Genomic DNA, 25399 nt, shown 5'->3' on the forward strand with positions numbered 1-25399 from the left:
TACACCTTTAAAAAAAAAAAAGAAATTGGGTCTCACTAAGTTGCTGAGGATCTCACTAAATTGCCAAGGTTCTAAATTTCTGAGGCAAACCTTGAACCTGTGATCCTCCTATCTCAATTGTACCAACTTGGTACAACTATAGGTATGTGCCACAACATCTGGCAAAATTTAAGATGGTAACACTATTTTAAAAGTTATTTTGTTCTTTCATTTTCTAGAAATCATTGATATAAAGTGTTCTGTGAATTAAAAACATAATAAACATATGGCCTTCTTACATTTGAGGCACTAATGTGTCAGTTGACTATACCCTCCTCCCTTTACCTGTGGAAAAAGCAATCAATTAAATGACACAGAAAGTTCAAACATAAAGATTATGTCTAAAGTGTGTGTGTGTGTGTGTGTGTGTGTGTGTGTGTGTGTGTGGTATTGGAGGTCAAACCTGGAAGCTACACCCTCAACTTTTTTTTTTTTTTTTTTTTTTTTGGTGGTACTGGAGGTGGAACCCAGAGGCTTTCTACCTCCGGGCTATACTCCCAGACCTATTTTATATTATATTTGGAAACAGGGTCTCACTAAGGTGCTGAGATCCTCACTAAGTAGCTGAGGCTGGCTTCAAACCTGCGCAATCCTCCTATCTCAGCCTCCCAAGCACGGGGATTACAAGCATGTGCCACCACGCCCAGCAATTTTTTTATTTTTTATTTTGAAACAGGGCCTCACTAAATTGCTGAGTTTGGGCTCAAACTTGTGATCCTCCTATCTCAGCCTCCCATGTAATGGCATTACAGATGTCTACCATCATGCCCTGCTCTAAAAATATTTTTTAATTGCGTATACTAACAGGTTTACTAAATAGAATTGAGGGGGAAAGTTTCAATTTATAAATAAGCTATTACTCACCATAAATGTATTTAAAACTTTTGATCTGGAGAGCAACAGTTTTCTTTAAGATATTAATTGAGTGTTAACGTCTATTGTTTGTTCTAGTGAGTGCTATTTTATGTATTTATTAGTTAAAGGAAATGACAGTCACAGGGTTTATATCCCAAACGAGCATGTTAGTGAATGTGTTTTGCTTATTTTTAGTTGGTGCTTTAGCTCTTTCCAGGCAGTTCTCTTGGCAACGGTGATACTGCCTCTGCCTGTCATGTGTTTTGTACAATGAAGCACTTTTATTATATACCCCACTATGATTTATTTCATGCAAGTGTTCTAAATGTTCCATCCAGCTATTAACTTATATATTTTCCCTTATACTATTTTAGTCATTTTTTTCCTAGATGTAAGGAAAAATTATTCTTTTAAGAATTTAAGCAATGATTTTTTAATGGAAAAAAAATAAGAATGTATTAACAAGTTGTGTCTTTCCTCCTGCCACCACCCTCCCCAAGCCATTCCTCGCACAAGGGCTGGGTTGGGTCTGACCAAGCGGCTGGCATGTGCTTCTTTTCCTCTGCTTCCCGGATGGCTGGCACCAGAGTTGGGAGCACTTGGGCGGCTGTACCTGGAGACAAGGGCCAACCAGCGTGTTAGAGTAGAAAGGCCAGAGCACAGGGAGCAAACTCCTCTACTGGCCATTGCTGTGTACACCTCAAATAGTGAGCCTCAGCAAGAACAGAAAATCTCTTGGGGCGCTAACCCAAAAGGAACAGGATTTCTGCAGGAGCAAAGCTCAGGGCAGTCAGCCTTGCAGTGTTAGCTCATGAAGGAAAGTGACTTAGCCTAAATCACTGGTATGTATGAGGTAGGATCAGAACGGTTCCTGGAGAGGGGCACTGGAGCAGAGACCTAAAACCTGGCTGCTGCAGATGTGACCACTGCACAGTTTACTTGGGCAACTCCTGGGAACTTAGTGGAAATCTAGGTCCTCGAGTCCCACACCATACTTACTGGAGTCAGACTTTGCATTTTAGATCCCCAGGTGATCTGTGTACATTAAAGTTTGAGAGCTGGGCGTGGTGGTGCATACTTGTAATCCCAGCATTCAGGAGGCTGATGCAGGAGGATCATGGTTTGTGGACAGCCTAAGCTACTTAGTGAGGCCCTCTGCAACTTAGTGAGATGCTGTTTTATTTATTTTTATTTATTTTTATTGGTGCATTGTAATCATATATCACATTGGAATACAAGACTTGAGAGGATATACAAGCACACATCATCCAATTAGCCCTCATCCAGCCCCCACCCCATTCCCTCCCCCTCCCTCGATCCCATGCTTGTTTGGTGATTAACTTTGATACATTTGTTTATGTACCTCCTGCTTTTTAAAGAGGCTCCATCCTCCCCTATTCCATACCCTCTGATTGGTCACCTTAATTGCTTCAAAATAGGGCCCTTTCTATAGCTCAACCTCTTCCTGTTGCCCCTTTCCTCCTAGTTATTGCTGATTAGGAGAAGTATCTGGTTTTAATTTTCTGCGATATTTCTCTGTGCATGCCACGTTGCAAGTACCGATCTCACTCTTGACGGCCCCAGTAGTGGCCTGGCTACCCGGTGGACTGATCCAGACCTCGCTGTGAGGCAAGGCCAGTGCTGGGGCCTCCAAGGCTGGGATCGGAGCCTGCCAAGGGGTTAGGCCGGTGCCGGGGCCTGAGATGCTGTTTTATTATTTTTTTTAAATTTATTTATTTATTTATTTATTTTTGTATTATCCATGTAACCGTTGCTTTTTTATTAAATTAACAGATTAGAATCACAGACATACAAAATAGTTACTAGTTACATCAGTATTAGATAAATATCTTAGGAAATGTTATGCATACATACATATATAGGTCAAGAGCTATATATACTTCTTTTTAAATATTTGAATCAACCTTTGAGCTAATGTCGTGTGTGTGTGTGTGTGTGTGTGTGTGTGTGTGTGTGTGTGTGTGTGTGTTGAGTGTTAGAGATTGAATCTAGGGCTATTCTACATTCGAGCTTTATTCTAAGCCATTTTTTTAAACAGTGCTATGCTAAATTGCTGAGATGCTGTTTTAAAAAAATAAAAATAAGGCTGGAAGTGTAGCTCGGAGCTAGAATGCCCCCTGGGCTTCATCACCAATACTGCAAAAAAAAAAAAAAAAAAAAGTTTGAGGGGTGCTGGCCTAGAACTTCTGTAGGCATTGAAGTTGGGAATATTGGAAAGTTCTAGGCAGAGAGAACAGTACAGGTAAAGCTTGTGCTGCTTGATATAGTCTGGGGTTTGATAAGAAGACCTGGACACAGGGATGGGATCGGGTAAGATATAAGTGTGAGCTGAGCATGTAGAGGATTGTAGGGGCCAGGCATGTAAGCCCTTTTACCTATTTGTCCTACACAGCTTGAAAATAACCTTCCCAGTGGCTAAGTAGATACTGAAACCAGTTAAGGGTGCATGTCAGTAGTCCAGATAAAAAACTGAAGAAAACTGGGATGAGGATCATCTTAGTGGAGATCAAGAGAGTGGAATTCATTTTAGAGATTTGTAAGTGGTATAATTGATAAGATTTGTAATGTGTTGGGAGAAAGATGGAGATTATTAAAGATAATTCATAGGCTTCTAGTTTGGACAATAATGTTATTCATCGAGGTGAGGAATTTCCTAAAGAGATCAGGTGTTTGATCACAAATTCCACTTTGGACATGCTGGATCTGATGTGTCTTTGGAACATCTAGGAGTGCATGGGTAGGTATACAGTGGTGCACACATATCTGAAGCTTCAGAATATCTAGAATGGGAATAAGAATGTGTAAGTATTCTGCATAGATGTGTTAACTGAAGCAGCGGGCTTAGTTAGAGGAGATTGAGAGCATAGTAAAACAAAGGCTTTAGCAAAACAAATAATGGCTGTCCAAGATAACATATATAATTAACCTGATCTATTATTATACATCATAAAAATATACCAAAATGCTAAATTGTACCCCAAACATGTACAGTTACTATATGTCAATTAAAATATGTATTTGATAAAAAATACTTAGAGATTTTTTTTTTACAGTATTGGGATTGGAACCCAGGGACATTCTACTTCCAAGCTATAACCCCAGCCCTATTTTTTATTCTTTATTTTGAAACAGGGTCTCACTAAGTTGTGGAGGGCCTCACCAAGTAGCTGAGGATCCTCCTGTCTCAGCCTCCCAAATGCTGGGTTACAAGCATATGCCACCATGGCTGGCTTAAAAAGAGATTTAGGACTGGGCTTTGAGGAATTTTAATAAAATAGTTGATGAAAAAAGATAAGCCTGCAAAAAAGGCAGAGAAGGTTTGGAGGAAGCAAGGAGAGCCAAGAGTACATGTCATGACCCCAAGGCAGGAGCGTTTCAAGGGTTGTAAAGTCCACAGGGCTCAAAGTCCAGAGAAGCAGTGAAAAATGCTGAATGAATGAATCTAGCTAGGATTATTGATGACTTTCTTTTTCCTTATGGTATTGGGAATTGAAACCAGGAATATTCTGCCTCTGAGCTATATCCCACACTTTTTACTTTATTGAGACAAGATCTCTCCATATTATACATGTTGGCCTTGAATTTTTTATCTTTGTGCCTTAGCTTCCTGAGCAGCCAGAGTGTGCTATTGGGCCTGGGTGTTAGTAACCTTTTGACGAGCACTTCTCATGGAGTAATGCAGATATAAGCCAGTAGACATAGGTTAAGAGTGAGTAGAGGGGGAAGGGCGAGCAAAGGAGTCAGCTAGAACAGATGTGTTCTTTTACTCAGTATGCTTGTTGAGCACCTATTATATACCAAGCAATGGAAATGCATATAGGAAAGACTTAAGTCCAGTAGTAGTGACATTTGCTTGAATTACTATGGAGTGATAGTGGAGTACTGAAGGAGAATGAGTGGTATGCTTGTGTGTGTGTGTGTCCATGCGTGCCTGCACTCGTGATCCCTGGAGAATTCGGGTGGGGGCAGAAAACTGAATCAGAGATAGCTCCCTGAAGTCACTGATACTTAAGCTGATTCTTTGAGAATTTGCTTGATGATAAGGGTGACAGGGACAGAGTTCAGCAAGTGCAAAGGCAAGAAGGCTGGAGAGGGGAATGAATTCAGAGATCTGTGGACATTTCAGGTTGGCCCCAGCACTGGCCGGAATTGAGCCATACCAAGAGAAATGACAGGAGGGAAGATGAACAGTAGCTGCCCTAAATGCCATTTGAAGGTGTTTGGGTTCACCCTAAGAACTTTAGGGGAACCCGTGAAGGATTTTAAGCCAGGAGGATGATGAGCAAACTTGTTTCAGAAACTCTAGAGAAAAAAGAGGGCTTAGAGGAAGGGAGCTTGGCGGTGTGGGGGTTGGGGGCAGCTGCCGTGTTGATCCAGTTATAAAGTGCGGGTGCCTGATCTAGAGCGTAGCGTAGGGAGTAAGGAGGAGGGTGCCTCGTGAGATCCAAAGGGAAAGTACACCAGTTCTGTCTTGTGTTGAGACACGGGAGGAGAGGCAAGAATCTAGAAGCTTTCTCACATTCAGGGCTGCTGGGAGATAACGGCACTGTTTACCAAGGCAGAAAGAGACAGGGCTTGGGGATGGAGCATCCGGTCTGGAGATACAGAATCTAGAATCTTTAATTGATCAGTCAAGCCCTGAAGTCCCAGGGGTAGCCCCAAATTACAGCTCTATAGTAAATGTGATAATGGTTATGATAAGCAGGTCATTTGCTTCAGTCACATCTCATGGATGGGGAAGGATCATTGGAAGACTGTGTATTTGAGGCTGAGATAGGAGGATCTCAGGTTTGCAGCCAGACTCAGCTACGCAGTGAGGCTCTCTGCATCTAAGTGAGACCCTGTTTCAAAATAAAGAATTAAAAAATGGGGCTAGGGGTCTAGCTTGGAGCTAGAGGACCCCTGGGTGTAATTCCCAGTACTATGCATGCACACACACACACACACACACACACACACACACACACACACACCGTGTATTTGCTGCGCGTGGTGGCACACACTTGTAATCCCAGCATTTGGGAGGCTGAGAAAGGAGGATTGCAGTTCAAGGACAGCCTCAGCTACTTAGGTCCTCTACAACTCAGTGAGACCCTGTTTCAAAATAAAGAATGAAAAATAGGGCTGGGGTGTAGCTTGGAGGTGACATGCCCCTAGGTTCCATCCCCAGTACCTCAAAAAAAAAAAAAAAGACTTTGTATTTGAGTACTATTGGTTATTTGGTAAATTGTGGGACTGAAATATTGACATAGGAAAAATGCATTTGATGGCTGTGTGTAGTGGACATGCCTTCATGGTACTATGACTTAAGAACTTCTTTCTGTATGTGTATGCATATGCACATGTGCACAATACATCAGTGTAGGAATGAAGATAAATTGCTATGATTCTATAACTTTCCAGTTCATATCCTTTTTGTCTCATCATATCTATGAAAAGAATTCTTTGAGTTTCATAGCGATATTCAAGTGTTATTTTTTCCTGGACTATTTTTCCCCATGGTAATTGTTTAACAAAAGGGATTTAAAAAAATAAACAAAACCACCATTTATATTGTCTTTGGTTTCTGAGTTTTTTCCAAAAACAAAATAAGAAAGAAAGAAAATACCCATAACATTTTACACACAAAAATATAGAGGATCCAGGCACAGCGGCAGATGCCTGTAAATCCCAGCTACTCAGAAAACCGTAGCAGGAGGATTCCAAGTTCAAGGCCAGCCTGGGTCGTTGAACAAGACCCTTCCTCAAAATTTAAAAAGGAGCCAAGCATGGTGGTACACTCTTATAATCCTCATACTTGGGGGGCTGAGACAAGAGAATTGCAGGTTCAAGGATAGTCCCAGCAACCTAGCAAGACCCTGTTTCAAAACAAAAAAATAAGCCGGGTGTGGTGGCGCACGCTTATAATCCCCGCGCTTGGGAGGCAGAGACAGGAGGATTGTGCAGGTTCGAAGCCAGCTGCGCTCACTGGCTTAGGAGACCCTGTTTCCAAATAAAAATGTAAAAATAGGTCTGGGAGTGTAGCCTGGAGGTAGAAGGGCTTCCAAGAACCACAGTACCACCAAAAAAAAAAATAATATTAATAAATAAAAATAAATAACAAAACAAAAAAAATAAAAAGGGCTGGATGCCGGGCATGGTGGCGCATGCCTGTAATCCCAGCATTCGGGAGGCTGAGACCGGAGGATCTCAGTTGTAGGACGGCCTCAGCTACTTAAGTGAGGCCCTCTGCAACTTAGTGAGACCCTGTTTCAAAATAAAGAATAAAAAATAGAGCAGGGGGTGTAGCTCGGAAGTCAAATGCCCTGGGTTCCATCCCCAGACCCACAAAATAAATAAATAAATAAATAAATAAATAGATAAATAAATAAATAAATAAATAAGGCTGGAGTATAGCTCAGAGATAGAACACTACTGGGTTTAATACCCAGTACAAAAAAAATAACAAAAAGTTTTCATTTTAAAGGGCTGGGGATGTAGGGCAGGGGCAGAGTACTTTCCTAGCATGTAAGAACCCCAGGGTTCAATCCCTAGTACCACAAATAATAAAGGGTATGGAGGGAAAATATCCTGTCTCTATCAAACAATATAGCATTATCATAACATGTTATTTTTATGTTATTTCTGATTGTTTCTTGCTAATATTTTTTTACTCATAAGCCATTTAAGAATACTATTCTTTTTAGAGACTTTTATCCCACAGTTTTTTGATTGTCCAGTTACATAATCTTTACTCTTTATCAAAGGGATAAGCATTTGAGATGAAGTTCTCGGCTCTAAATTGCTCAATGTTAGAGTGTTTTCCTGTGTTGTCAGGAAATCATTTTCATCCACTAAAATAATAATACCAGAATTTTTATAGCTGTTGGAATTTTGCCATATATATATATATATATATATATATATATATATATATATATTGTTGTTGTTGTTGTTGTTGTTGTTGTTTGTTTGTTTGTTTGTTTTGTGGTTTGGGGGATTGAACCCAGGGGCATTCTGCCTCTGATCTACATCCCTAACCCCATTTTATTTTTATTTTGAAACAGGGTCTTGCTAAGTTGCTGAGGCTGGCCTTAACCCTGAGATTCTCCTGTCACAATCTGTTCAAGTGCTGGGATTATAAACATGTACCACCAGGCCCAGCTCCAAAACTGCGCGATCTTCCTGTCTCCACCTTCCAAGCGCAAGGATTACAAGCGTGTGCCACCACGCCCGGCAAAATATCTTTAAGTGTCATATTCATATATGGTAAAGGACCATGAATTAGAGTGTTAGGCACCATCTTCAAGATGGGGATATTCTTTAAGAGGAAAAGGAAAAGATACTGATGAGAGAAAGGCAGCATTTTTTATTTGTTAAACTCGAGGGTTGCTTTGTTATTTTTGATACATTTTTATTGGAATTTTAAAAGTATGGTTGGAACTGAAAAACTATCAGCTGTTACCAGTTAGATAAAGAGACAAGGATTACTGATACGTTGAAAAATGTTAGTGTTACAGTGCGGTTGCCTTTCTTACTGGGGTACTCATTTCACTGGGTTGCTGTTGTGCATGCAGAAAAGGAACAGCATTCTCAACAGTGCACAGATGGCTTTCCCGAGACATATGTGGGTGAAACGAACCCCAACATGACTTTCCAAGTCAAGTCCCCATTTTTTCCATAATAAAATACATTTGAATTTAAAATCTCTTTTAAAAATATTTCATTTTCTAATATAAGCTATTACCTACCTCCTGATTTAGATTTACATACACACAGAGGGAGACTATTTTTATTTAGTTAGTTAGCTTTGAGGTGCTAGGGATGGAACTCAAGATCTCATGCATGCTAAGGAAACATCTCTACCACTATACTTCATGCCTAGCTATGCACATATATTTTTACTAAAACAGGAGATTATTAATAATATTATTATTGTTGTTATTATTATTATTATTATTATTATTATTATTAGCAGTACTGGAGATGGAACCCAGGGGCATTCTACCTCTGAGCTACACCCCCAGCCCTATTCTTTAGTCTTTTTTATTTTTGAAACAGGGTCTCACTGTGTTGCAAAGGGCCTCACTAAGTAGCTGAGGCTGTCCTCAAACCGTGATCCTCCTGTCTCAGCCTCCCAAATGCTGGGATTACAGGCGTGTGCCACCACGCCCAGCTCTACTGTTAATTTTTGCCCCAATCATGTAGCATGCTACATAAATGATTCATGTTGACTTCTGTGTAAGAGTTAACAAGGGTGACTCTCTTACTCCAAATATCCTTTAAAGTGTAACAATAGGGTTCACAGCAGAAGAAATGGCTACTTATTTTCCTTTTGAATTTATGGAAAGTTTTATTGGTGTTATATTTTTCCAGAATATTGGGAATAACTTAGACTAGAGCCTTTTTAGTTCAGTATTAATTGAGAAGAGAGAACACTAATTCTATCTCACTGGCTGCCTGCTCCTGCTATCCCACCAATGGCTATAATCAGTACTTTTCACTAATGAAAATATGTCTGGGGTAGTGTGCTGTTCTAGATATGTGTAGGGCATTAGGAGACAGATCTTTCTTTATGGAACTGGTAGTTTGTGTTTTCTTAATTATACAATAGGTGAAACTACAGGGACATTTTTGTATAGGTTTCGTCATAGTTCACAGACAGCCTCAGCTACTTAGTGAGGCCCTCCGCAACTCAGTGAGACCCTGTTTCAAAATAAAAAATAAAAAATTGGGCAGAGGGTGTAGCTCGGAGGTCGAATTCCTCTGGTTTCTATCCCCAGACCCGCAAAAAAAAAAAAAAAACAACAACAGTATGTAACTCATAATATGCAATAGATAATTTATAATAGCAATGAGGTGGTTTCTTTCCTTCAAACAGGCAGTCAGATGAATTTTTGGATATGATGTTTTTATTTTTCTCACAGTGTCCCTGATAAGTCACCATTCCAAGTCTATTTTAAAACCTCTGGTGATTTGGAAACTCAGTTTGGCTGAAAGGGTCAGGGCCACTCTTGGGTTAGACTTTTCTGCCTTCTCTCTGTTTTGTTCTCCCCTTACAGAATTAAAGCAAGACTACAGATATCAGTTATAAGCAAAAACTGATGTATTCTAACCAGTTTATTGAAGGTCTATCTGAAGTTTGAGTCAAGGATAATATTTACGAATGAAATGCCTACTTTTGTGTTCACATTTGTTGGGAAATCTTTAGTGTCATTCCGCCAGAAGCCCTCAGATACACTTCAGGTGGCCAGACGTCTACACAGCTTATAGTGAGGAGACAGCTGTGGCCTTGCTTCCTCACCACGCTTCGGAAGTGCCCAGGCCAGTCATTTTCAGCACAGAAAAGCCCTGGCTTTACCTGAAGTTTATACTTCTCTCCAAATGCTGTCAGACGGTTAATACTTTCTTTGTGCGAGTGGCTCAGCTGATTCAGGAGGGTCAACAGAATTCAGTTTAACAAACAAACGTTGGGCCCTGGCCTGCGTCTCAGGCACTGTGGGAGACACCTGAGGAAAAGAAGATGGTGACATTACGGCTCCTGTCCTCAAGAGGGGTCAGAGTCCACTAGGGAATTCCAACTTATAGACCCAAACTTAGCCAGGAGTGAGGAGTGCTGTGCTCAGGGCAAGAGGAAGTCATACAGGATGAAGTGGCGCCGGTGATTAGTGCTGACTTGCTGGCCCAGACGGATGAGTGGGTGGGGGTAGAAGGAGAGGAGAAAACGGTCCACAGAGAATGTACGAGCTTTCATAAGAAGCGAGCACTGTGGTGTCTTGAATATTACCTTGTTAATTATAAAACTATCAGTGTAGGTGTGTGGGTTTGTTGTTGTCCGTGTGTGTGTGTGTGTGTGTGTGTGTGTGTGTGTGTGTGTGGTTTTTTTGTTTAGTTTTGTTTTGGTACTAGGGATTAAACCTAGGGGCATTCTACCTCTGAGCTATACCCCCAGCTCTATTCTATTTTTTATTTTGAAACAGGGTTTTGGCAAATTGCTGAGGGCCTTGCTAAATTGCTGAGGCTGGTCTTGAACATGCAGTCCTCCTTTCTCAGCCTCCCATGTACCAGGATTACAAGCATGTGACACCATGCCCATTAGCCCAGAGTCTTAAACATCGGTTTCTTTTTAATATTATACATGAAGACATTGAAATTTTCCCACATTAGCTTCTTACTCTTTTCCTGTACAAACAGGTTTCAAAGGCAGGGTTAATTGGTATAAAAGAGTCTGTAACACATAGGTTACAATACCTTTGAGAGTTAGAAGGGCAAATATATGAGACCTCCTATGCAGGTCTGGTATTTGTTTGTTTGTTTGATTTTCTGCTAATATCCTTTTTCCTCTTGTATTCATCTCCATGTGCCATGTGATGATAATGTATTTGTTTGAAGGTCCCATACAAGGAAATTGTTGCTAAGCTATTTTGGAGCTTCTTTTTTTGCTTAGACTGTGCTTTTCCTCCTATTTTCCTCTTGCCTTTTGTTCACTAACCACCGTGACGACCAAGTCCCAGAGTTTAATGAATAATTTGTTAGTTAGCTTGAGATCTTTTCCCAGAAAGTGCTGGATCTATTATTACTCTGTGACTAGTGATATTTTGTGGCCTGTATGTGCATATAGGTAAGTTGTGATCTGTGTTAAAGGAAAAACAAAAAATAAAGCTCTCTTGGTTATAAATAATTTGGTTAATTACTATGGGAACAGTAATAAAATATGCATGTAAGTAGTTGACAGAGATGTTCAAATTCCTGCCAAGGACCAGACATGGGTATACAGTGATGAAAAGAATTGGCATAGTGCAATATACTGCAGAAGATGGACAGTCTGCAAGGAACACATATAAAGACTCAGACCAGTTATGGAGGAGGGCATTCTAGCAAACAAAATCCAGTTTCAATAGGTGGCCAGAGGTTTCTTTTCTGAAGCTGTCACAATTAAGCTAAAATTTGGAGGCTGAAAAGGACTCAGCCATGCTAAGATAAGGTCCTTGCATGCAGAGCAGAAGCAATTAAAAAATAAAAGAAGAGACTGTTCTTTGAGCTAGAATTATTGGTTTGGGGAGAGGGTGGTTGTACAAGGGCATCTGTATGTTGTCCTTGGCGAGGACCACAGATCAGGGATGCATACAGACTGCAACCATGAGACAGAGTGTCCTGCCCTTTGTGAGGGTATTTTCATACTCATCCTTAACCCTTCAGCCCAGTCTGCCACCAGTCAGGAGCTGACTCTTTTATGGAAATGGAATCCTACCACATGTGGCCTTCTGTTTCGGCTCCTTTAACTTAGCCTCATGTTTTCAAGACTCATCCATTTTGTGACATTTTTCAGTATTTATTTTCTTGTGTGTGGGGCAGTAATAACCCAGAGTAATGATAAATCACATTTTGTTTATGCATTATTATAGCATTTGGGGCATTAGAGTTTTCATTTTCTTGGATACTATGAATAATGCTGGTGGGAACATTCATATACAAGTTTCTTGTGGATGTAAGTTTTCACTTTTCTTGGGTTTGTACTTAGAAATGGAATTGATAGGCCATATGGTAATTCTGTGTTAACATTTTGAAGAATTTCCAAACTGTTCCTCTAAAATGGCTGCATTTTACAGTACCACCAAAAATGTATGAGCTTTCCAGTTTCTCGACATCCTCATTAACACTCATTATTATTTTCCTTTTTTATTTGAATCATTCTACTGGGCATGAAGTAGCATGTCATTTAGTGGGGTTTTTTTGGTGCATTGTAGTCATACATCTTTATGGGGTACAAGATGGTAGAGACATACATGCACACAATCACATTGCATTTATCTCTGTCTAATGATGTTGAACATAATCTTATGTGTTTATTGGCTATTTGTAAATCTTTGGATAAATGTCTTCAAATCTTTTTCCCATTTTTAATCAGGTTGCTTATCATTGAGTTGTAAGAGCTCTTTGTATGTCTGATATGAGTCCCTTATCAAATTTGTTATTTATAAATATTATCTTCCATACTGTGGGCCTATTATTATTATTTCTTGGTGGCTTGCTTGTAATCACATTATTTTTTAATTATGATAAAGTCCAATTTATTCTTTTGTCATATATGCTTTTGTTGTTGTAATATAAGAAGACTTTGTCTAGTCCAAAGTCAGAAAAGTTTACTTCTATGTTTTATTTTAAAGGTTTTGTAGTTTTATCTCATTTTGTATCATGGTGTGAGGTAGGGACACAAATTCATTCTTTTGAGTATGAATATTCAGTTCTTCCGATACCATTTGCTGAAATAACTATTCTTTTCTTATTAAGTTGCCTTGGTAGCCCTGTCAAAAATCAGTTGAACATAAGTGGATGTGTTTGTTTTTGGATTAGTAATATTTATTTATTTATTTATTTATTTATTTATTTAGTGGTACTGGGGTTCCTGGAAGCCCTCCTACCTCCGGGCTATTCTCCCAGACCTATTTTATATTTTTATTTGGAAACAGGGTCTCTTAAGCCAGCTCGGCTGGCTTCGAACCTGCGCGATCCTCCTGTCTCCGCCTCCCAAGTGCAGGGATTACAAGCATGCGCCACCACGCCCGGTGTTTCTGTTGATTTATATGTCTGTCTTTATGCAGTGTCTCACTGTCTTTTGTTTTTGTTATTACATTTCTTTTTGTTTTTGACAGTGCCTGGGATTAAACCCAGGGCATCATGTATGCTAGGCAAATAGTCTACCACTCAGCTCTGTCCCCAACCCTTGTAGTTAGTTTTACAATTTGGAAGTGTCCACCTTTCTGCCTCAGTGTTATTTTTGCTTTTCAATGCTCTTTGTATTTCTATATGAATTTTATGATGACATGAAAAATCCTACAATAAACAAGGCAGCTTGAATTTTGATAGTGACTGCATTGAACCTGTATATCAACATAGGGAGTATTGCCATCTTAATAATATTAAGTTTTCTGATCCATGAACATTGGCTATGAGATATCTTTGCATTTAATAAGGTCTTTAATTTCTTTCAGTGATGGTTTAAGTTTTCAATATTAAAATCTTATATTTCTTTGGTTAAATTTATCTCTAAGTATTTTGCTCTTTAATGCTATTGTAAATGAAATTGTTTTCTTAATTTTCTCTTCATATTGTTCTTGGCCATATGGTTGGAGACTTTTTAAAATTTTTATTGTGGAGCCGGGCATGGTGGCGCATGCTTGTAATCCCCGCGCTTGGGAGGCTGAGACAGGAGGATCGCACAGGTTTGAAGCCAGCCTCAGCTACTTAGTGAGGCTCTCAACAAGACCCTGTTTCCAAATAAAATATTTAAAAAATAGGTCTGGGAGTATAGCCTGGAGGTAGAAAACCCCTGGACTCCACACCCAGTAAGCACAAAAAAAATAAAATAAAATTTTATTGTGGTAAAATATATATAACATAAAAGTTATCATTTTAACCATTTTTCATTTTTTATGGTACCAGAGATTGAACACAGAGGAATTTTATCTCCAAGCTATACTCCCAACTCTATTTTTTATTCTTTATTTTGAAACAGGGTCTCACTAAGTTGTGGGAGAGCCCCACTTAGTAGCTGAGGCTGGCCGTGAACCTGCAATCCTCCGGTCTTAGCCTCCCAGGTACTGGGATTACAAGCATGCCCCACCACACCCGGCTATTTTAACTATTTTTTAAGTTACAATTTGCCAGCAGTAAACACATTCACAAAATTCACAATGTTGTGTAACCAATCACCACTATTTATTCCTAGAACATTTTTATCATTCCAAACAGAATCTGTGTACCCATTAAGCAATAACTCTCCACTATCTTCCCCCTCGGCTCCTAGTAACCTCTACCCTACTTTCTATCTCTATGAATTTACCTATTTCAAGTACCTGATATAAGTGAAATTATACAATATTTGTTCTTTTGCTTACTTCACTTAATATAAGGTTTCAGGGTTTATCTGTATTATAGTATATATCAAAATTCCATTCAGTTTTGGGAGCTGAATAATATTTATTATAAGTTAATACCACATTTTGTTTATACACTTATCTATGATAGACCGGCTCTTATGAGTAAGGTTGCTGTGAATTTTTATTAATGTACAAGCAGCTTTTTAAGTCTCTGTTCTCAGTTCTTTTGGATATATGCTTATCATGGAATTGCTGGAACATATGGTAATTCCATGATTAATTTTTTTGAAGAACTGACAAACTGTTTTCTACAATAGCTATAGTAATTCTACCAGCATACATGAGAGTTTCAATTTCAGTTTTCCCACATCTTCACCAATACTTGTTATTTTTCATTTGGGGACATAATTGTCTTAATGGATATGAATTTTTTATGTTTTGTTTTGTTCTGTTTAGGGTACTGGGGATTTAACCCAGAGGCTTTCAGCCACTGAGCTACACCCCCAGCTGTACCAAGACCCTATTTTATTTTTTATTTTGAAACAGGATCTTGCTAGCTTGCTAAGAGTCTCACTACTTCTTGAGGCTGTTTTTGAACCTGCAGTTCTCCTGTTTCAGCCTCCCAAGTCCTGGGATTACAGGCGTGTACTACCACATCCAGCTGAATGTGTGTGTTTTTGTTTGTTTGTTTGTTTGTTTGTTTGTTTGTGGGGGTTTTTTGTGGTACTGGGGTTCATGGAAGCCTTTCTCCCTCCGGGCTACACTCCCAGACCTTTTTTTATTTATTTGGAAACAGGGTCTCTTAAGCCAGAGAGGCTGACTATGAACCTGTGCGATCCTCCTGTCTCCGCCTCCCAAGCACAGGGATTACAAGCATGCGCCACCACGCCCTGCTGAATGTGTTTTTAAGTTAATAATTTAACTATATCCAATAGTCTTTTTATTTTTATGGCACTAAGAATTGAACTTCATGCACGTCAGGCAAGCACTCCACTGCTGAACTCACTGAGCTATGTCCCCACACCACAACAACCTTTTAAATAACAGAATACCTATTTCCCTAGACAGCCATATGAAAGTATATTTAGGTAATAAAGAAATCAAGGACAGTTATGAATTTTCTGTTCACTGTTAGCTTTATTGCCTTTTTAATGTAAAAATTATTATAATTGAGGATAAATAATTCAATGTAAGGTTCGAATGTTTAGAGGAAGAATATTTAAAACTGTGTGTGTGTGTGTGTGTGTGTGTGTGTGTGTATGATTTTAAAGTTTAGAAAACATAACTCTTTCAATCTTTCCTATGATGTAAAGACAACAGAAACCACTGGTAGAACTCTGCCAGAAAAGGGTGAAGATACCAGTGGTTATTTCTTGAACCCTTCCTTAATGTCACCGGAATATTCACCAACTATGAAAAAGAAAACAGAAGACCTGAGCGACCTGCCCTCAGAGAGTCGAAGCATCCCGCTCGCCGTGACCGACGCCTTACAGCACATCATGGAACAGCTCAACGTTTTGACACAGGTGGGTTGGGCTTCCCCCATGGTAGGTTATACGGATATACAAAACAATCTTGGTTTCAGCAGGTTGCAAAACTAATGTAGCAGGCACAAGTTTTTCCTTACTAACTAGATAAACTCAAGGTCGCCATCACATGACAAGACATACTGAGCTGAGCTCCTCCAAGCAAGATGTAGTGGTCAGAGACCGTGTGTGTGTGTGTGTGTGTGTGTGTGTGTGTGTGTGTGTGTGTGTGTGTACATGTGCGTGCATGCCCATGCATATACAGATGGTGTGCATGGACACACACACACACACACACACACACACACACACTGCTACCTCTGACATCCCTGGGGTGGAAAACAGCAGCAGTACTCCATGCTGTGAATGTGTGCGGTTCCAGGCAGCAATCGTCTGCCCTTAGAATTTAAAGTGCAATATGTTCCAAATGGGCCACTCATAAAGGTATCTCAGGACCATAAGAAGAATGTACTAGAAGCTAGAAGTGAACATTCTGGTTAATATGAGATAATGCCAGTGTTTATAGTTTTTAAATCTTAAAATATTCTGACTGTCCAATATATCACTTCTCTCATTCCAAGATGTCTTATGAAGAGACAGTATTCTTCTAGAGGCGATAGCTTTGCATCCCCATTTTAGCATTGTCACTAATCCTTTCAGGCCAACATGTGTTTGCAAAGAAAGGACAGAATGCATTTTAGTTGATGCTCCAGAGTCTTCCAACTCTTAGACAAGAACTCTAGACAAGGAAAATATTATGTGGAAATGGACACCCTAGGGGAGTCTCTCCAACTCTGCTTATTCAGGGTTTCCCATGAGGAAGTCTTCTCTTGTTCCTCCTTGATGTGTGTAATTTCTGTGTACAATACTTGTCAGAGCAGACATTGTTGCAAGCTATACAAAAGAAGCTAAAATATCAACTAGAGAGATATTAACTGCTTCTCCAGATTAATATTTCAAATTGAAATACTTCTGTAAAGAGAAATCACCTGGAAAAGAGCCATATGAGAACTTGAGAGTCATTGTAGAAATTGCTCGATGAAAATCATATTAAAATCACCCATTTTCAAGCTGGACATGGTGGTAGCATGCTTGTAATCCCAAAACACAGGAGACTGAGTTGGGAAGACCAGAAGCCGAACCAGTTTGGGCAACTTAGCAAGAACCAGCCTCAAAAAATAAAATTAAAAAAAAAAAGATTGGGGCTATAGCTTATTGAATGCCCCAGTTCAACCCCCAGTACCACAAGAAATGAAATTTGTTTTAAGATAACACACCTTTACTTAATATTGTGGTAGAGTTGACTTTCTCTGTACTTACCAGACATTGCTTTGCTAAGGCTGGTGCCCTCACAGCTTCATGCCACCGTTAGTTGGCTGTTTTTCCTGTTGCTATGACGTCCTCAGCTCAGCTGTCACTGGTCAGTGTTACAGCCTCATGAGAATCTCCTCCAAATGGAGCTCTCCTTTCTCTGCTCCTTCTGCTTTATGACCCACTTCTCCTTAGTACCTGATTCAGGGTTAATGAATCACTTTATGCTTTGTTAAATTTCTCTGTGATTTTTGTTGTTGTTGTTTTTAATTTTGGAGGGTCATATTGCTTTTTACATACTGAAGAAGTGAAAGCAGACACAGCACATCCGCAAAAAGGGAACGGTGAACCTGTGAGCAAATAGCAAGTAAAGCAAATATATTCTGATTCACTTTCATTATAGATGGCTTAACACCACCTAAGTTGCAGAGTGTTTATAACTATCTGCACAAAGCTATAATTAGAATCCAGTTACATTTTAGATAGTAGATAAATGAAGTTAACCAGTATTAAAGTTGATAATATATGTATCAACAGCTTTAGCATGTGAAACTGTAATAACATATGTAAAATATCTGGCAAATTGCTTAGCACATAATAGGCACTCAAGAAATGGTAGAAAGTATTCTCAGCATCACTGTGGTATTTAATCAGCCATGATCTGTACTGTGTAAAGTGAAAGCAAAAGCTTTTAAATACTGATAAAGTGGCTACCTCCACTTCAGTGGAGTATGATTAAAAATCAGTTCATCCTGAATTTGTTGACTGAAATAATTAAGCACTCATCCTGCCTTCTTTTATGTGAACTCAACTACACAGCAACCAAATAGTAGGTAAGAGGACTGCCTTTTATTTATAAATTCTCCCAACTGATTATTTCATTTTATTTTCTGTGGTACTGGGGATTGAACCGAGAGCCTTATGCATGCCAGTAAGTGCTCTACCACTGAGCTACATCCCAACTCCTTGCATTTCACTTTGAGACAGGCTCTTGCTAAGTTGCCCAGGCCAAAACATATTTTATGATAGAATTCTAATATTATCATTTGCATTCCCCCAAAACTAAGGTTTAGGTATTGAGTTGTTAGTAGAACATCACTGAAAGGAAAAGGACAAAGCCTTTCTAGTGTGCCCTTTAATGAAAGAATAGACTGTCAGTGTAGTCTTACCAAGGGATCTAACCTGCTCAAGCCTTTGGGCCCATTTGTCAATGTACAGAATATCCAGAGAGTGGAAGAGATGGCTGAACTGCATGAGTGAGTGTTCAACCCTTCAAGTCCAGATTAGTGGGCACTTCACAGGTTAGATGGCCTGAGCCTGTCAGTAGACAGTCTGTCCAGAAAAGAAAGGAAGGTGGGTACCTGCAGACTAAGAGCAATATATCAGGTCTTGAAACTCAAAAGAGAAATACCAGCATCTAGAAATGTATATATGAGAGAAAAAAAAACCATAAATACATATTAAAAAAAAAAAGTGACTCTACAGTCAGGGCAGAGGCTATTACAGAGGGAAGACCAGGGCGGTCATCAGGGGAGGCTTATGGAAGTTGCCCTGGGTGGCTGGCAAGGTTCTGCTCACTCAGTGATAGTTATGAGGGTGTTGTCTTAATGAGTATACGTTAGGTAACACACGTGTTTTATGTGGCTTCCTGAATAATCTCTTTTAATTTATAAGAAAAAGTGGTTTTTTAAAAAAAGATACAAAAGACTGAAGGCAAAGCAGTCAATATCACAAAAAAACGTAATTGTCGCCATCTGTGACATAGACTGGAGGAACCACGTCCACGAGCTGCATTGTAGCGCTTCTTTATTCCGCGCTCCGGCCACTGGCAAGTGCCAGCTACCTTATCCTGGCTGAGAGAGCACACTCGCAGAGCGGTCCAGTTACCCGCCTGTCTGGGTGCTGGAGGTGCGGTTTGCCATGGGCTGGACAGTGACAGGGTGACGAGTGGTGGCATTTCAGTAGCACTGGGCAGGCACATGGAATTTTGCCCCGCTCACTCACGTGGCTGGCAGCACCACTTAGAACGCCGTCCTCTCCCTCTCCCCGGCAGTGAGGCTTCCGAAGATCAGATGTTGGAACTGCCTGCAGAGGACTTGTCTTTCTTTCTTTTTCCTCCTGTGCATTGGGTTTGTTTTGTTTTGCCCGTGTAAGGGCCAAGCAGCAAAGCAAGTGTGGGGGCTCATTTCTGAGCCAGTGTTTTGGCAGAAGATGGGCACTCCTGTCCTAACAGGGATCTCCTGCGCAGAGATCATGACGATCATGCCCGTCCTGAGTAGCCAGGCATTGACCGTTTTGTCTTCCTGTTTACAGACCGTTTCCATTTTGGAGCAGCGACTGACTTTGACAGAGGATAAGCTGAAAGACTGCCTTGAAAACCAGCACAAGCTTTTCAGTGTCGTCCAACAGAAGAGCTGAGCAGGAGAGCGGGAGCAGAGAGTCAGTGAGCTCGTGGACTCGTCCCAGGCCTGCAGCGCAGGACGCGCACCATACCCCAGTGCTGGTTATCATGGCATTTCCTCAGAGGATGAGCACCAGAACAAAAGCCAGCAAAGGCACAGTAAGGACCGATCCAAACACACAAATCAATGCCAAGGACTAACTCAAGGCACCACCAAATATGATTGCAGTAATAAAGTGGTAAGCATCGAAGTAACTCTGTGTTTCCCCCCACGTTATTTTAAATGTCCACTATTATTTACATCCAGATCCTGCCAGCAAAGCAACCAAATTTCTAGCTTTCATTGTTAAGTCGTTTCAGACTGACCATGCCCAGGCAATTCCTTAAAGTAATTAATGTATGTCTTGAGTGAATACACTCTATGAGGTGAAATGATTCACTTGCTTATAAAATAATATTCTGAATGTAGAGGATGAGTTATTGATCTGATTGCTTTTCTTCCAGTTTAGAAAAAATGTATATTCTTACAAATTTCTTGAAAAGACAATCTAATAAAAATTCCAAGACCACAAAATTTTCACAGCAAAATGTACTTATTTTAATTAACGATGGCACACCTGTGTCATGGGGTAGTAGGCTTTCCCTTAATTTGTGGTGTAGGTTGTTTATCTTCTGACCAACCTGAGGGAAAGTGAAGAGCTGGAATCACAGACATCTTTTCTATCACAGACGAATGCAGTGGACAGTTTGGTTGTACTAGGATCACAGCTCACAATAATCATGTTAGTGTGAGTTCAGCGTTGTAAAAAGCTGAATGGTGCAATGCCTGTTCTTAAAAATATACATGTGTGTCTACACAAAACTTCGGAAATATCATTGTTTAGTGGGATTTTGGCAGCTAAAAAATACTTTTTATTAAAAATAACACATTTGCATCATGTTTCTATTTTTTATTTATTTATTTTTGGTGTTACTGTGGGTGGAACCCAGGGGCTTTTCGACCTCCGGGCTACACTCCCAAACCTATTTTATACTTTATTTGGAATCAAGGTCTCACTGAGTTGCTGAGAGCCTCACTCAGTAGCTGAGGCTGGCTTCAAACCTGTGTGATCCTTCTGTCTCAGCCTCCCAGTGCTGGGATTACAAACGTGCGCCACCACGCCCGACATCTTTCTATTTTTTAATGAATTTTATCTGAAACAAAGTGAGAATGAGCCAGGAATTCTAAAAGATCTTGGTTAAAAATTAAGAATTTTTTTTAGTCATAAACAAAATGAAGATTAAAGTGAAAAACAGGCAAGGTTATTGTGACTTGCTTTTCTGTTAACCTGTATCCAAACAAAGGTAGGAGAAGGCAGACCTATTGGGGAAAAGATGATAAAGCGAAGTCTTACTTATGTGAGAGTCTACAGTTAAGACATTTTTCCCAAAGCAATTTCAGTTGCACCTATGAGTTGGTTTTATTTTTTCTCATCTCCTTGTGTGTTGTACCTTTTTATATCACATGCAAGTGTGATCTTCCAGACACTTTCAAGAGTTTACAAAGACTAAGAGACATTGTATTTTTATAACTTCATTGAGACTAAAGAAATGAAACATCATGCCAATTTTTGCTTATCCTTTGTTATGTGTCAAACAATAAAGATATTTTTTCCTTAAAAAAGGCAATTTCTTTTGTGTTTTAAGTGTTCAAAACCTGAAGTCCTAAGCTGCTCATTGTCTAGCTCATCCAGTCTTTGGTACAAGCAACAGTCTGCTGGAGAGCTTGTCCAAACAGATTCCCAGGCCTTATCTGAGAGTTAATCAGAAAAGCCACGCATTGGGCCTGCATTCTTCCCTGACAGCATTGAACGCGAGCCTGGGTGGCGTCCCCCTGTGGGACAGGCAGGCCTCGTTCCCGTTGTCTTTACCACCACCCCCAAAGCTGGATATTACCCATCTACCCCCTGGACAGCTGTCTTTTGTATGATATTTCCAGGCTGTCAGCATCTGCCCCAATCAGCACCCTTCTGAGGTTATTTCCTGCTGTGCGTCTCTTTCTCCACATTTCTTCCCTCTCACCCCATGCCATGCATCTTATCCTTAGTTCTGTTGGATTTGTCACCATTATCAAGATGGAAAATGCTATTTCTTTCCCACCTCCTGTAACATTCAGCATGCTACTCTCATCACCTTGCCCAACGCCTCTCTGCCTTGGGAACTCCTTCCCCCCTTAGAAAGTAGATGGTGTATCACTGCAGGCTTTTCCTGCCCTTCTTCCACAACATTCTGTGCATGTCTCTGATACAACACAGGTTGCAATACATTTGCGCTCTGCCTCCTCCACCTTGACTTGACCTTCTCAAAAGGCAGACACTGTTAACTTTTAGTTTACCCACCTCACACAGTTCAAAGGAGAAACTCAACAAAGTGTTATTGAATAAAGGAGCATTTACATTTCTGCAAGTGTGTGTGTGTGTGTGTGTGTGTGTGTGTGTGTGTGTGTGTGTGTGTTACTGGGGATGGAACCCGGGGGCATTCTACCTCCAGGGTGGCTATACACCCAGCTCTTTTCATGTTTTTGTTTTAAAACAGGGTCTCACTAGGTTGCTGAGAGTCTCACTACATTGCTGAGGCTGTCTTTGAACCTGCACCCCTCCTGACTCAGCCTACCAAGTCCTGGAACTACCATTATTCAAATTGTTCTTAAACGGTGCCTTTCACTTGGGGCCAAAGCAGGTAAACTAGGGTAAGTAGACCGAAAGAAATAGCACAGATGAAAATTTAGACTCGTGATACAAGGCTGAGTGGGCATTGCCATGACCTACTGTTTGTTGTATAGCCCAGTAGTTACCTACTTAATGCCATGAAGACGTAGGTGCAAATTCTGCCTATGCCTTCCGCTAGAATGTGACCTTTAGGAAAGTTGTTCACAGGGCTTAGTTTCTCCACCTTTATTATAGAAGGTGAAGATAATCATGTGACTTGTTCTGGAAATGATCAGTACAATCACAATAGAGTAAGTGAACAGTGTGTAGTAGCTGTGACTACAACTTAGTAATCATTGTGTTTCTCTGGACTGCATTTCCAGGGAAAACAATTCCAACTAAAAAACACTGAAGAGACACAGAAGCTCATATTCAGTGGTAGCACACAATAGCCTGGCATTTAATCTAAAAATTAATCTTGCATTTTAAGAAACTCAACAAAAAATATTATACAAAAGAAATAAGCTTTTCATGTTCAGAAAACCTCAGGGTTCTGGCCAAGTTCTGGCCATTGAGCAATTCCTGAGGAATTCAGCCCGAGAATACTAATGGAGTGATTATCCTAAATAAACGGGAGGCAAACACGGGAAGTGTGGAGGAGGGAGCTGGAATGTGAATCAGTAAGTGTCATGAAGAAAGACTTGCATGGAACTCCTACTCTTCTGGCCTTTTGACCATGTGGAGAACAAGTGTTACTTAACTTTCTGCCTTTTCTCTAAAGACCAGACAGTCCTTGTGGGACGTTTCACTCACGTGTGGGACACACTCAGAGCCCTTTACTCCTAGAATGGTTCTATGCATCTAAGAGGATTGGAAGACAAACCATCTGTCCCTGGGTAGAACTAGTTGCCTGCTGAGAGAAAAGAGCGATTCTAATATTTGGAGGCTATTGACAATAGTGATTAATCCATGAGCAAATGTAATAATAGAAGTAGATGGTTCTCTCATAGATCTTTAAGTGAAATTATACCACAGATAAACCATAGGCTTCATTTTCCCTGAGAGTTTAGACTTGGTTGGCAAGTCATGGGGCTTTAGACTTCATGCACCGGAGGATTTATGAATGTACGTTGACTCCAGGAACAAAGTGTAATCGCCAGGTTGTCCTCTGTAAATGCCAACTGTGACTCACCCAGGTAACACAATTGCAGCCTGGGCTTACTAGGAAAATAGGTCAGTGGCTTGCCAAGAGACGGAGGTTAACAGGGGGCAGAGGTAAGGAGTGCGGGTGATGACTGTCATTCCAAAGTACATCAGTGGTATTTTCTTTTGAGTCAAATCTCAAACACATTCCTATTAGAGGCCCTGAGAGTCTTATAAAAAAAAAAAAAGTAGATTTTACCACAAAAGCAACAGAAAACCATAACTTGACCATCTAAAAATTCTAAATTTCTAAAGCAATATATAGCCAGGCGTGGTGGCGCACACTTGTAATCCCCACACTTGGGAGGCGGAGACAGGAGGATCGTGCAGGTTCAAAGCCAGCCACACTGGCTTAAGAGACACTGTTTCCAAATAAAAAAGTATAAAAATAGGCCTGGGAGTGTAGCCCGGAGGTAGAAGGGCTTCCAGGAACCCCAGTACCACCAAAACAAAATAATAATAATAATAATAATAATAATAATAATAATGCAGTACATATATATTTATATATATTTATATATATGAATATAAAAATGGGCAGAAATGCAGTACATAATATAGTTTGGAATATCAGTATTGCAAAAATAGAATTATCCATGTGATACAAAATTAATTAGACAATATTTGCACAGACAACCACATGGAAGTATAAGCTAATTGTCTTTTTTGCCCAAGGGTATCTTAAAGATTGATCATGTTCTGAACTATAATATGAAGTTTTAGTCAAAATCCCTAATGCTATGTATTCAGAGTGTAAATAAGAAAATTAGAAATAACAAAATAAAGTGCTTATTTGCACAGGATATGTGAAAAAGAAAATGTATACTGGAGTAAGTTATATTTAAGCCTGAAAGGAAACTCCACAATTAGGAAAGAGAATTTTTAAATGAAAATATTGATGCAGTATGTCAAATTAAATGGGATACTGCCAAAGCAATCAAAGCCTGAACCAACCATCTCCCTAAAAGTGGAGCATGCTCATAATAAATGAGGGGAAAATATAGCAGGGCAAAAATAAAAAAATGTGGAAAAATGATTGGCATGTTAATTATCAATCCAAGAAAATCTAGTTTAACTTTGAAAATAATTAAAAACATAGTTCCTTTAAAAATTTGTCACTCAGGTTATCATTCAAATTTTTAAAAAAATATCACCACAAATGAAAAGGTAAAAATCTGAAAAACAAATCTAATAGAAATGTGATTTATGTATTGGTTCAAGAATGTGTAACTGGGTACAGTGGCTCATGCCTATATCCCAGTACTTGGGAGCCTGAGACAGAAAGATTGAAGGTTTGAGGTCAGCCTCAACAAATTAGTGAGACTTTCAGTAATTATTTAGGGAGACCCTGTTTTTTAAAATAAGAAGGGCTGGGGGTGTAGATCAGAGGCAAAATGGGTTCAATCCTCAGTACAATTAAAAAAAAAAGTGTAGTGGCTTTGTCTCATGTTGACAGGAGGTAGACATGTTAGGCTGCCTTGAGCATAGCTGTTTGGA

General features: G+C 39.9%; 1 protein-coding gene across 1 annotated transcript in view; it reads left to right on the forward strand.

Annotated features, from left to right (window-relative positions):
- POC1B (POC1 centriolar protein B) overlaps positions 1-20029 on the forward strand; it is a gene marked incomplete at its 3' end in the record, with an annotated part of 92448 nt that extends 72419 nt beyond the window's left edge. The window contains exons 10-11 of the mRNA XM_080705780.1: positions 16088-16300; positions 19925-20029. Coding sequence (XP_080561906.1) covers positions 16088-16300; positions 19925-20029 — 318 coding nt within the window. The remainder of the gene's footprint in view (positions 1-16087; positions 16301-19924) is intronic.
- Positions 20030-25399: the final 5370 nt, after the last annotated feature.

The sequence above is a fragment of the Muscardinus avellanarius genome, assembly GCF_963383645.1.
Source record: "Muscardinus avellanarius genome assembly, chromosome: 11".
Lineage (NCBI taxonomy): Eukaryota > Metazoa > Chordata > Mammalia > Rodentia > Gliridae > Muscardinus > Muscardinus avellanarius.